Source organism: Plectropomus leopardus, chromosome 21 (genome assembly GCF_026936395.1).
Source record: "Plectropomus leopardus strain MGB_pleo_1.0 chromosome 21, ASM2693639v1, whole genome shotgun sequence".
Classification (NCBI taxonomy): Eukaryota; Metazoa; Chordata; class Actinopteri; order Perciformes; family Serranidae; genus Plectropomus; species Plectropomus leopardus.
Window position 1 is genome coordinate 8,312,080 of NC_142196.1, and position 12,461 is coordinate 8,324,540.

The window sequence follows — 12,461 nt, forward strand, 5'->3', positions numbered from 1 at the left end:
AATGTTACAGTATAGTACATCATCCAAAAATCATAAAAAATACATATTATAGTATATCATCTAAAAATCCTAAAAAACTTCATAGTATAGTATGTCATCCAAAATCATATAAAACACTATAATACTATTGCTGTGTCCATAGGAGGCCCCTCATTATATTCTCTAATGCTACATTGTCTACAATAAATGCCTGTGCTGCGACACAATCAAGTCTTAAAACTTGGTATTGGTAAATAAACTCAATCACTGATCAATGCTGTATTCGCTCACGTCAGTGTTTGTCCAATTATGGGACACATCCTCTTTAAAAAATATTTTCACCAGTGCTTTAACCAGCCATGATATCACACACAAGATGAGATGAGTTTTGTTTATAGTCTCAATGAGTGAAAGGAAACTCTGTTCAGAAAGAAAGAGAATAAGCATATTTCTCAAAATGTTCCATTACTGACTTTATGCATTAGCTTAATTTAATTAATTTGAATTTGATGGATTAAACCAATCTTTGAAATGTGTGTTCTGAAAAAAACCCATATAATTATATATATATTACAATATGTTGATTTGAATAGAAATAAAGTAATTCTTAAAAAATATATTAATATTCTGATTTGGTTAAAGTGTGCGAGAGACCAGAAGGTTCATATTGTATTCAGTTCACATTGAGGAGATTTGTTTTTTTTTTAGCATTCATAATTATAGCCATAATTATAACCATATAATAGCAGATAAAAGTTCATTGCCAATTTGTCAATTAACACAAATTGTATTGGGCATCCACTCAGTTTTCTCACTCACTCACTAGATTGAAAACCTCATCATCACCGAATATTTTGAAACTCTTTGAATTAAGCTTCACAGAGCCATTAATCTTTTCTTTTTGCTTACTGCATGTTCTGTTTCCTCACCAAAATGTGCAGAATTAAAGCCAAGTTATGAGACTTGAAATTCAATGAGAAGGGTCTAATAGGTAATTAGGTGGCCATCATTGCATCTCTATTTACTCCACATTTTTTGAGGCTGAAGTTTGTTCATGAGATTTACTTTATTGTATTTTTTTTTTCACAGAAGCACCCGTGTATCTGTCCTCCCAGTCTTACATGGCCGACAGCAGCCTGAGTGAGGAGATGAGCCAGTTTGATTTCTCCACCGGAGTCCAAAGCTTCTCCCTCAGCTCCCAAAACCCTGAAGGACACAGACGCAGCGCTGTAAAAAAAGTGAGTCTTTTTTTTCCCTTATTAACCTCGTAAAACCTGGATGGACATCACTTTTCTCTTGCTGCATTCAGACGCCTTTCACAAATATTTAAATCTTTAAGGCAAATTGGATTCATTTCTTTAAATACATGAAAAAGACTATAAGCAACTTGGTAAGAAATGTCCCCAAAACTGCAAGGAAATTAGTAGATTTGGAAAAATATTTTTAAAGAAGCTTTGAAAATGTTTCTGGAGAACAAGATTTCTAATTAACTTTTCTACTTTTCTTACTTCTCTATTTCTCAAAGTCATGTATTTAAAATTATTTTACAAATTAATTAGATTTTAAAGCTTTTCTTCAGGTAATTTCCCTGATATTTATTTATTTTTACTCTCCAGTTTCTTTTTTGTTTTTTTTTTTTTTTTTTTGCCTAGTTACTTTTCTCGTAGTAATTTTAGTAATTTCTTGCTAATTTCTGGGTCATTTCTTCTTAAGGAGGAGCTCAACTCATTGCCCTCTTCCTATGTTTTTGAAAGAAGTCCAGCCAATTTGCCCTGGTCTCAAAGGGTTAAACTGCACTGAGCTTGTTGAACTTGCTTTGGCCCCTGGTGGAAACTAAAAATATGAATGTTTAACGCTGTGACTGAGAGTTACATGCAGTTTGAAAACAGAACATTTGTCTGGTTTTCAGATGATAAGGAAGTTTGTTTTGCTTGTGCATTTAGGAGACAGAAGAGACGAATCTGTCCCAGGATGCAATGGTGGATCTAGAAATGGATGAGCTAAATCAGCATGAATGCATGGCGACTATGACTGCTCTTATTGGACACATGCATAGGAACAACATAACCCCCAAGGTTGAACAGGTGAGTGACACTGAGGTAGAGTGAAACAGGCTTTGACTTTGGATCTTTTTCTCTATTATATTTCATCTGAACAGGTTTAAATGTCGCTGAACAGAAGCAAAGACGAACAGCTTCACATCAAATATGTTTAGATCACATAAATTATAGTGATTTAAACACCTGTAATGAATATTATCATGTGAAAATATTACTGTTATTGAACATGCTATTGTCTTCTTGATGGAACAGGGAAACATGCCGAGTGAACTTCCTCAGTGGATGAAATTTCTACATATAAAACTAGCGAATCCAGCAACACCTCTGAATATTAGACTCTTCATCTCAAAGCTGATCATCAACACGGAGGAGGTAAACGTCACCGTCTTTGAAAAATAATTATGGTGATTCTTAATCCACCCCGTATGCGATCCCTCATGCTCTGCTTCTTGGATTTAATCTTAATTAAGCTGTTCATCTTTTCCAGGTTTTTCGACCGTATGCCAAACACTGGCTGGGGCCGCTCCTGCAGATAGTCGTCTCTGAAAACAACGGAGGAGAGGGGATCCACTTCATGGTGGTGGATATAGTCGTCACAGTGCTGTCTTGGACAAGCCTGGCCAGCCCAAAGGTTGCTAATATTTACGTTTTAAAGACAGCAATTATAAGTCATGAATGCATTTCTGTCATGGTTTGTAAATATATTTGGTAACAGTTTAATATTAAAAAAAATGCAACATGTGGAATATGAGTTTTGCAGTGGAATTGAGGCCAAATTAAGAGGTATTAAAAATGTTTCAAAATTAAAAAAATGGTGTTAGAATTTTAACTGTTTTTACCGTGTGGGAGTATTTTCAGGTGTTCTTTTTTATGGTGGCATTTCCTTATCATATAAAATAACTATTATCATCAATAAGAGATTTTTTTTTTTTTGTCCCAGGGTAACCCCAGAGATGAGGTCCTTGCCAACCGGCTGTTGGAGTTCCTGATGAAGCACAGTTTCCACTCCAAGAGAGCAGTTTTTCGCCACAACCTGGAGATCGTTCGGACTCTGGTTGAGTGCTGGAAAGACTGTCTGCATGTGCCTTACAGGTAGTGCTTTTTCACTCTCTCAGTTGAACAGTTGATATGCTTTCAACAGTTCAGTGAAAATTTAAATAAAAAATGAAAGGATCAAAATAGCTTCCTGAGGTTTTACAAAGTATAAGTTCCGCCTGTGCTGACACTTTCTTTGCATGTATTGCAGACTGTTGTCGTTGGTGTTGGCTGGGTGTAATACTTTTTCATGAATTAATTTTATCTGCAATCAGTAAAATGAAACACTGATACAGATAATCGTCAAATTTCCAAATATTGGCCCCGATTATCAGCCAGGCCGACAATCTGTCGACCCCTATTTACAACATGCCATACACTCTGATTCCTGGCTGGTGTACGCATTCTCACTTTGTGACAAAGATACCAAAAGGACTATAGCAGACTACACTATACTACACTATACGACAGATTTGCTTCAGCTTAGCACTCTGACCAAGCCCCGGGATTTACTGATGTTTAAAAATTCCTTGAAAGTGCTCTGATTGTGTGAAAACAGTGACAAAGAGCATAAAGAAGCAAAACCAGTGCTATTTATAATGTTTGTGCAGCTAAAAAATCACAATAGATGTGGTAAAATACCAGCATGTTTTTCTGTATTTTATAAATAGAATAGAATTAAACCGATCTTTGCCTTTATTCATTTTTCTTGCAGTCTGATATACGAGCGATTTCGTGGCACCGACCCGAACAGCAAAGACAACTCTGTTGGACTGCAGCTGCTGGGAATCATCCTGGCCAACAACCTCCCAGCTTACGATGCCTCGTGCGGAATCGAATATGGCGGGTAAATTAAAAATGTAGCTAAAGAGCAAGAAACTGTGCAGCTTCTTAGTTTGTAACCATAATTTAATTTGCTGATATAGAAGTTGTTTTTAGGTTTCAAATTCAGGGCTCAGCAAGAGAAGTAGAGTGCAGTATATTCAGAAGTGTGTGTTGTAGCTCTCATATTCTGCCGTCTTGCACAGTACCTTGAATCTTGTCCGTGTGGTGTCTTTTTTAGATACATGCAGTCTCTCACCAACAACGTGTCCTTCGTGAGGTATAAAGAGGTCTACGCAGCCGCTGCTGAAATAATCGGCCTCGTCCTGAAGAACATGACTGAGATGGACAGTGTATGAGGCCTTTCCAAGTTTGACTGAATTTAAATGATTTTATGTCTGAGGAGAGCTCAGAGCACTTCAGTAAGAAAGATCTCGCAGGGAAGAAGAGTAATTATTTTCATAGGTTTAATGTCTTGACGATTAAAACCCTCCTCAAATGCGATCTGTTATCCGCAATGCTGCAATTTTTTGCTTTTTATAGTTGTTACTTTTTTTTTTTACATCTATTTTTTATCATTTTTCTCAGCAACATCAAGAACTCCTCATGCTTGCTGCGAATAAGATCTCTAACCTGAAGAAAAAAGACCTGGATGACAAGTTCATTATTTGCTTGAACAAAGTGTCAAAGCACTTTCCTCCCTTTATGGATCGGTTAGTATTGCTTTGTTTTTATTTATTCTGTGTCCTATAATATACATAATTTGATTAAAAAAGTGAGTTTTACTGCCTAACCTGTAAGTTTCGCTGTAACTGCAGCTTTATTTGAAATGCCCCAGGTTTGTCAACCTCGTGTTCTCCCTCCTGCCAAAGCTGCACGGCACCCTGAAGACGAACTGTTTGGAGTGCGTGCTGAGCCGAGCTGATGTCATCCCAGACATCTTTCTGCATCTGAAGACCACGGGCTTCATTCAGATGATGGGACACAGGTGAGTCCAGACTGAACTGCTCTCCATGATCTGCATGTTTAATGTTATCAATGCATTGTACTGCAACTTCTCACATCCAAATGAAATCATCAGTGCAAAAATTGAAAGTCTGTACACAGCATTTGAGTTTGTTCAACACATATTTGGCAACAAATCACCTGGTGTGCTTTTACACAGTGACTTGGCGTTACAGTGTTACACTTATGCGAATGGCTAACACATAACACATTTATAAAACTCTTCTTTTGCGCTGCGGTCATGTTTCTACACTTGGATTTTTTTACGCCCACAGAGATGAAACAAGGCAGAGAGTGTGTTTGGATATCATCCACAAGATTATGGCCCGTCTGACTCCGGTTGAGCTCCAGGAGCTCCTGGGAGCTGTGACAGCTTTTGTGTCCCATCCCTCAGCCGTGTGCAGAGAGAGGATGTATGACGTCCTCATGTGGATCCAGGACAACTACAGGTGCTGTGAGCCTTTTTGGCTTCTGTTCTCAAACTAATCATCGTTTCCTGCTTTTGTGTCTATGTAAACTAGCCACCACATTTCGTGATTTGACTCCCTACGCATAATTGAAACAATCCACCACTGAGGGGCAAAATATATTCGAGATAGCAAGACATTCATCAGTAATGCTTTTTATTATGTTGCTTTTTATGGACGGCATTATGCACGTGTAGAGACAGATATACTGTTGCTTTTCTGGTAATGACGTGCTGTTTTTTATTGTTCCAGTGATGCAGAGAGCATGGAAGACAACGTCTCCATAGAGGTTTTGAATACAGCCAAAGAAACTCTACTTCAAGGACTATCTGAGGAAAACCAAGGCCTTCAGTAAGTACTATTTCTCACGTAGCTTTATTTGATCTTATCCTTTCTTATATTATGCATGTAAGTTTAGTAGTAGTAGAGTAGTTATTTTTTAAATGACTTATTAATTATTTCATTTAATTTATTAATTAATTTTTTTTATTGTGTGTGTTTTTCCATGCATACATTTTATGAATGTATTGAAGTAATGTGCAATGCATTAGAATATCGTATGTTTGCTATCTTATGTATTGAAGAATGGAATTGTTTTTATTTTTGTATTTATTTCTGCCTGGTCCTGCCTGCCAGTGTGCATCTTAGTTTGTAAAACTGAATTGAAGGTAAAAGAAGGTAGAAGGTAGATTTATTAGTCATTTTTTTAAACAAATTTTGTAAAATGAAATGAAGATTTGTCCTTGATCCCGCTACATCTTTGGAGTTGGAAGATGAGTTAATTAAAATCACCAGCTACTCTGAAAATTCTATCTATAAAAACTCCTGAAACCTGAAATTGCCCTTCTGGGATAAATAAAGTTGTCTGAATCCCTGTCTTTTTTTCTGTTTTCAGGCTTTATGTTCGTAACTTCTGGAGTCAGGAGAAGCGCCTCCCGACAGCGACCCTGGAGCGGATGTTGACGGTTCTTCGCACTCTGTACTCCTGTCAAATAGAAAAGTGTTTCTTAAGCTTGGCGACCAATCTGCTGCTGGAAATGACCAGCCAGAGTCCTGACTTCAAGCGCAACATGTTTGAGTATCCGCTGTCAGAGTGCACCTTCCAGGTCAGTTGGATTTCTCTCAGGGTCTGTCTGTTAAAAATGAGCTAGTTCAAAAGGTTTCAGGTTTGAGACTTTTATTTGTATCTTACTGATGAGCCTGATGTATCAATGACATGTCTCCACTCTTTAGGACTATGTGATTGATTCCAACTGGCGCCTCAGGAGCACAGTGATGACTCCCATGTTTGTGGAAACCCAAAGTTCTCAAAGCCCGGAGAGTGTGGCGGCGACGCAGTCTGGAAGCATGAAGGGGAAGCTCCGAGCCACGCAGACTTCATTAGAGTTCAGCCAGACGCAAACAGCAGGTGCAGCTTTAATTCATTATCCCGCTGGACTCACTGGTGCCTGAGAGGAGATCGATCGAAAAGACTCTTATCAATCATGGACAGTGAGCAGCATCCACTGCACAAAACAGTATTACAGAAAAGCACTTTTAGTAACAGACTCATTGTTATGCACTGTAGCAGGGGACGCCTGTAAGACTTTTTAATTTCTCGCACATAATGAGGCTAATTTTCAAAGGGATGAAGCACTTATGATGCACTTAATCCTCTGAGTCTTTTTTACTGTTGAGTTTTTCTACTCTACTCTGCCCTCTGATTTTTATTTTTAGCTTTTAGTCCTTTAGTGTTTTATTGTGTTTTTTATTTGTTTTATCTGTTGTTTTTAACTTGTTTTTATTGTCTTGTGTAATTTTTTTTCTGTGAGCTGCTTGACACTTCGGTTTCCTTTGGGATTAAGTAACAATAGAAGCTCTGCAGCCAGAATTTGCATGTATATTAACGCTGGATTTTTTTCCCCCTCCCAGGTCGACGTACAGCCTATAACTGGCTGACGGGCAGCAGTGTGGATACACTGGCAGATTATACACTTGGCTCTGAGTCTCTGTCTTCATTGTTGGTGTTTGATAAGAAAGGAGAGAGGCAAACTACAAGGAGACCGGTTGGAGAGGGCTTTGGCCTCAGGCGCCTTACTGCATCAACTGATGAGGTGGACAGTCGAACTAGAGGTTAGTTGATTTACCGGTGATTTAAACTGGTAAAAACACTGAAGACAGCAGTTAAGAACTCTGAGCTGTCACTGACATTTGCGCAGCGTATTTCTCTGATAAAGTTAAGATCAAAAAGTTCAATGATTAAAATCATTCAGCCAGTGCTGAGAGATAATAGCTACCAAATTACACAGACTGTGTCCTTAATTAAAATAACAATTTTCTGTGGGTTTGAAAGTTCCTGGAAACATTTGGGATAATGTAAGTACACATTTTAAGTTACAGATGATATCTTAATCATATTTAAGTATTTAATATGACTATGATCCAAGAAAGAAATATTGTATGGTATTACAAAATTATCACTAGATTGTTATCTGATGGGTCATAAAACATTTACATCTTTGTATGAAAGCCCTTTTTCTAAAAAATGCCAAAGGAGGAAGATTGTCTGAGAGGTTGTGTTACACATTTGTTGAACTGTCAGTTATAACAGGTTAAGAGCGCATCAAAGTAAAGGGTCAAAGATCATTTTTTGAGCTTTTTTATTTTTATTTTTATTTTTTTTCTTCTTGTTGAGACTTTTATTGTTCTTGTTGTTTACTTTTTTTTGTTAAATATTTATAATTAATCGAAATTCAATTAATAAATATTTTATGCCTGTATGCCAACAGCAGAAAACGAGCAACGTAACAACATCCTGAGACTGAGGCGCAGATTCCTCAAGGATCAGGAGAAAGTCAGCCTGAATTATGCGCAGAAAGAGATCCGGCTTCAAAGACAGAAAAAGGTACGACAGCAACATGCAACAAACTATATGCCGATCCATTTTCATCCTTATAGTAATTAAAGTTTCAAGATTGATCACTGTGTGACCCACTGTTCAGTGTCACTAACCTCTTCAGACTGGCAGTGTCTCTAACCATCTGTGGTTCTGTTGGGTGTCCCACAGGAAGACAAAGCCGATCAAAGGTTACGGAAAGAGGCTCAGGTGACTCTTTATCGAAACTACAGAGTGGGAGACTTCCCAGACATCCAGATCCCATACAGCAGCCTCATCGCCCCCCTTCAAGCACTCGCGCAGGTGAGACCGCCGCTGCTCTCTGTGACCTGTAGAGATGAATAAATACAAACAATGCGTGTGACCAAAAGAAACAGAAACCAAACCGCTTTAACCACAGCTATTGTTTTCCTATTTATGTTTTCTCAGAGAGATCCAATTTTAGCCAAACAGCTGTTCAGCTCACTTTTTGCTGGAATCCTCCAAGAAATGGAGACAAACAAAGCGAAAGGAGAGAGCGGGAGGATTAAAGAGGAGCTGCGGTGCAACATGAATACATTTCTGAGCAAGAGCACCCTCTGCTTCCCTCCATTCATAGCATGTGTGCAGGTATGACCTTCAGAAACTGTTTTAATGTTCTGACAGCTGGCAAAGTCCTTAATCTGAAAACATCAGACATGCATCGATAGTGTCAAAATTAAACTTGTGCCTGTATTAGAGACTACATTTACATGCAAATTAAAACACTATATCAGGGTTACCGCAGATCCTTAAAAAGTCTTAAAAGGCATTGGATTTATTCATTAAAAAAGGCCTTAATTGGTATTAAACTGACTTAAATTAATCTTTCAAAAGTCCTTAAAATGCTCTGACATGGGATATTGGATTTTATTAATCTTTTTTTTCTGATGTTGCATTGTAAAATCTGAAAAGAATTGGTTAAATCTTTTTTTTTTTTTTAAATAATTTAATAAATTTCTTTTCTTAAACTCATCACGACAGGAATCCAAGCAGTGGAATCTCACATGCAGATTGAGAAACGAAAAAAATCGTCCAGAAAACAGGCTAGAAGTCCCAGATATTTCATGTACATAGATAGCCTCATGATAATATAATATGTCTATTGTCTTCCATGTGCTCCACCCTGATAAGAGATATTTGTCCGACATTTGACGCTGATAAACTTAATTCCGAGTAACAAAGTCTTAAATCTAACTTGCCTTGAGCTGTGGGAACCCTGTATATTTATATAAGTGTTCCAATGATACTGTTAATGTTATTTTGCAGCTTGATTATTAAAGTCAAACCCAAAACTCCTAACATTAGATCAGAAAGCTGTTGAGTTAACAGTCTGCTGGTTGTGTTGTCAGGACATGTGCAACCAGCACAAGGAGCTGCAGCAGCTCGATCCAGCAGCCATCAGCTCCACCTGCCTCATGAGCCTCCAGCAGCCGTCGGGCATCCTGCTGCTGGAAGAGGGTTTGTTGCACGCCGGTGGCCACGATGAGCCTCCTGCCAAGCGGTCACGAGGACGCAAAGACATCCCTCCAGACACCAATAAATGGATCCACCTAGCAAGGTATTACAGTGTTCACATTCACACGGGTTCTGTGAGTTCTGGCTTGTAGCTGAATGTTGAGGAACATGCCACAGTTTGTCTACTTTATGATAAAATTGTGATTGTGAATTTGTTTCCTCTGTTCTCCAGGCTTTACAGATCTCTGGAGGATTATGACGTCGTGCGCGGCATCTTCGGAGGTAAAGTTGGGACCAAGTCGATCACCTGTGCTGCACTTCAAGCTGAAGCCAACACTGACTTTGCAGAAGCTGTGAAGCTTTATAATGAGGTATACTTTTTACCAATATATTAAATATAGCATACTGCCAGTGCAGCATGTCAGTGGTCGTGGATTGATGTGCGTGTTACATTGTGGTGTAATAATTGCACACTCTTTGTACCCCGGCAGGCTCTGAACACTGAGGATTGGGATGGTGAGGAGCCGACTGACTCTGAGAAGGACTTTTGGGAAATAGCTGCTATGGAGGCCTACAGTCATCTGACGGAGTGGAAGTCTCTTCAGTACTGCTCCACTGTGTACGTCGATGAAAACTCCCCACCCAACCTCGAGAGGATGTGGTCGGAGCCGCTCTACCAGGTACTAGATCGGACCTTTCACAGTCAAGGGATTCTCAGTCGTGTATCAGGGAGAGTAGAAATAATTTAAGATGAAAACCTACATGACGAAATCTCCCCTCCCCAAAATCTTGAATCATCTTTAGAAATGTAATACTGTGATGGTAGTTTACACATAAATTTAACAAAAAACACGCGTGTAGTCCCAATATTTGCGACCACATGTGTGCATGCATCCACATGATATCCCCTTTTGTCATCTGCATGAACAGTTAATTAGCGGTCCTTTGACTCATGATACAATCTTTCCACAAAATTTTGGGCTAGGTTATGAATTCATTTGGAAGTTGTGCACCTTTTTTTGTTTTTTGTTTTTTTTTTAGAAAAAAGAAAAAATCAATAGCACATCATTGCATGATAAAAACACTGTAAATAGAAATGTCCTTTAAATCTGATTGTAATCTCATATATTTTTTTAGATTGCTTTTTTATAAGTATCTTTAGTAATGCTTTTCTAATGCAAGCCTTTTTGCTTTTGTGCCAGGAAATGTACCTGCGGCACATGATCCGCAGCATGCTGAAGCAGCTGCAGCTGGGCGAGACAGACCAAACTCTTCTCAGCTTCATCGACAAAGCCATGAAGGTGGAGGAGCGCAAAAAGCTGCTGGAAAGCCACTACAGCCAGGAGCTCAGCTTGCTCTACATCCTGCAGGAGGACTACGACCGCGCAAAATACTACACCAACTACGCCATGCAGCTCTTCATGCAGGTCTGCTCTCACTTTCTGTTGACTTGTTGATTATTTATCCTACAAATCCTCGATGTAGGTGGTGAATCGGCAAAGAATACGCAGAAACTCCACACTTAGCCACAGCGTGCACTCAACTTCTCTGTTTCCTCTAGAATTACTCCAGTGTGGATACGCTGTTGACTCAGAGTCGGCTGACCATCCTGCAGTCAGTGCAGGCCTTGACTGAAATCCAGGACTTCCTGCTGTTCATTAAAGGAGAGGGTGAGAAGAGATATTGTCTTTAATACACAAACAACAGTAACTATCCAAATTAAATGAAGAGTTAAAGGGTTACTCTGTGTTTTCTTCTGTTGCATGCATTGCAGAATCGTTCCTCTACAAAAAACAATTAATTTGTCCCTCTCTCAAAATGTAGCATCTTTCACTGTGTTTCATTCATCAGTGTCTGTGAGCTCCCTCAAGCAGCTCATCAGACTGTGGACCGAGCGGTATCCTGATGCTAAAGCTGATCCAGTGAATTTATGGGACGATATCGTAACGTCTCGGTAAGAAAAGGAACTAAATATTTTGCATACAAGTGTTTTTAATGATCAGATGACAGAGAGTCAGATTTGATCTCTGTGTTTCAGATGTTTCTTCTTGGACAAGATCAGGGAGAAGCTGAGAGGCCACGCTCCCAGTGACAGTATGGAGGTGGACGCTTCAGAGGACGCAGCAGGTGACATTGACACAATAGTGAATGACTGCAAGTTCAGCATGAAGCTACAGATGGCCAATAGCGCATGGAAGCAGGTAAAGAAACATCTGCTCCTTTTTTGTGTGTTTTCACATGCGCTACAAACTCACCTCGGAACACGTGTGTCGTTTTTAGAATAACTTCCCTGTGGCCACCAAGCTGCTGAAGGAGCTTCACAAAGAAGCTAAAACAAACCGAGGCTGGTTGCTGCGCTGGGTCCACAGTTTTAGCCGCTACAACCATAAACGCAGCCACACCCAGGGTCCCGTCGAGCAAATCGGTGCCATGCTGAAGAACATCCCACTCCTGGGTAAGCAGGGAAAGGACGTTTATAATTTATCTTCAGGATTGCTCAGCTGAGAACTTCATGTCAGTTCTTATCTCTCTGCAGAGGACCTTCAGGCTGACTGTCAGAGCGCCTCGGCTAAAGTGTTCAGATACCAGAAGATACTACAGGGTACGTGTTTCCACATTCTGGCCTCAGCTGTAGGCACGAGCCCGTCGGTCCTGGGAACTGTGGGAGCTGAGAAAGCAGAGAGAGTCGCACAGCTTTCTGGAGCTGCTTGGCCAAGTGACAATTCAAAGGTACTTCTATAT

General features: G+C 39.5%; 1 protein-coding gene across 2 annotated transcripts in view; it reads left to right on the forward strand.

The window, feature by feature from the left end:
* prkdc (protein kinase, DNA-activated, catalytic subunit) overlaps window positions 1-12,461 on the forward strand; it is a 41,379-nt gene that overhangs the window by 21,567 nt on the left and 7,351 nt on the right. For both annotated transcript variants that reach the window (XM_088072030.1, XM_042510242.2), the window contains 26 exons: window positions 1,069-1,217; window positions 1,923-2,063; window positions 2,292-2,411; window positions 2,527-2,670; window positions 2,980-3,131; window positions 3,790-3,921; window positions 4,138-4,249; window positions 4,485-4,609; window positions 4,735-4,884; window positions 5,177-5,350; window positions 5,621-5,719; window positions 6,264-6,474; window positions 6,602-6,776; window positions 7,280-7,480; window positions 8,137-8,252; window positions 8,415-8,546; window positions 8,673-8,852; window positions 9,614-9,822; window positions 9,952-10,090; window positions 10,211-10,399; window positions 10,922-11,146; window positions 11,281-11,389; window positions 11,571-11,673; window positions 11,758-11,920; window positions 12,000-12,174; window positions 12,256-12,449. In XM_088072030.1, coding sequence (XP_087928156.1) covers window positions 1,069-1,217; window positions 1,923-2,063; window positions 2,292-2,411; window positions 2,527-2,670; window positions 2,980-3,131; window positions 3,790-3,921; window positions 4,138-4,249; window positions 4,485-4,609; window positions 4,735-4,884; window positions 5,177-5,350; window positions 5,621-5,719; window positions 6,264-6,474; window positions 6,602-6,776; window positions 7,280-7,480; window positions 8,137-8,252; window positions 8,415-8,546; window positions 8,673-8,852; window positions 9,614-9,822; window positions 9,952-10,090; window positions 10,211-10,399; window positions 10,922-11,146; window positions 11,281-11,389; window positions 11,571-11,673; window positions 11,758-11,920; window positions 12,000-12,174; window positions 12,256-12,449 — 4,019 coding nt within the window. The remainder of the gene's footprint in view (window positions 1-1,068; window positions 1,218-1,922; window positions 2,064-2,291; window positions 2,412-2,526; window positions 2,671-2,979; window positions 3,132-3,789; window positions 3,922-4,137; window positions 4,250-4,484; window positions 4,610-4,734; window positions 4,885-5,176; window positions 5,351-5,620; window positions 5,720-6,263; window positions 6,475-6,601; window positions 6,777-7,279; window positions 7,481-8,136; window positions 8,253-8,414; window positions 8,547-8,672; window positions 8,853-9,613; window positions 9,823-9,951; window positions 10,091-10,210; window positions 10,400-10,921; window positions 11,147-11,280; window positions 11,390-11,570; window positions 11,674-11,757; window positions 11,921-11,999; window positions 12,175-12,255; window positions 12,450-12,461) is intronic.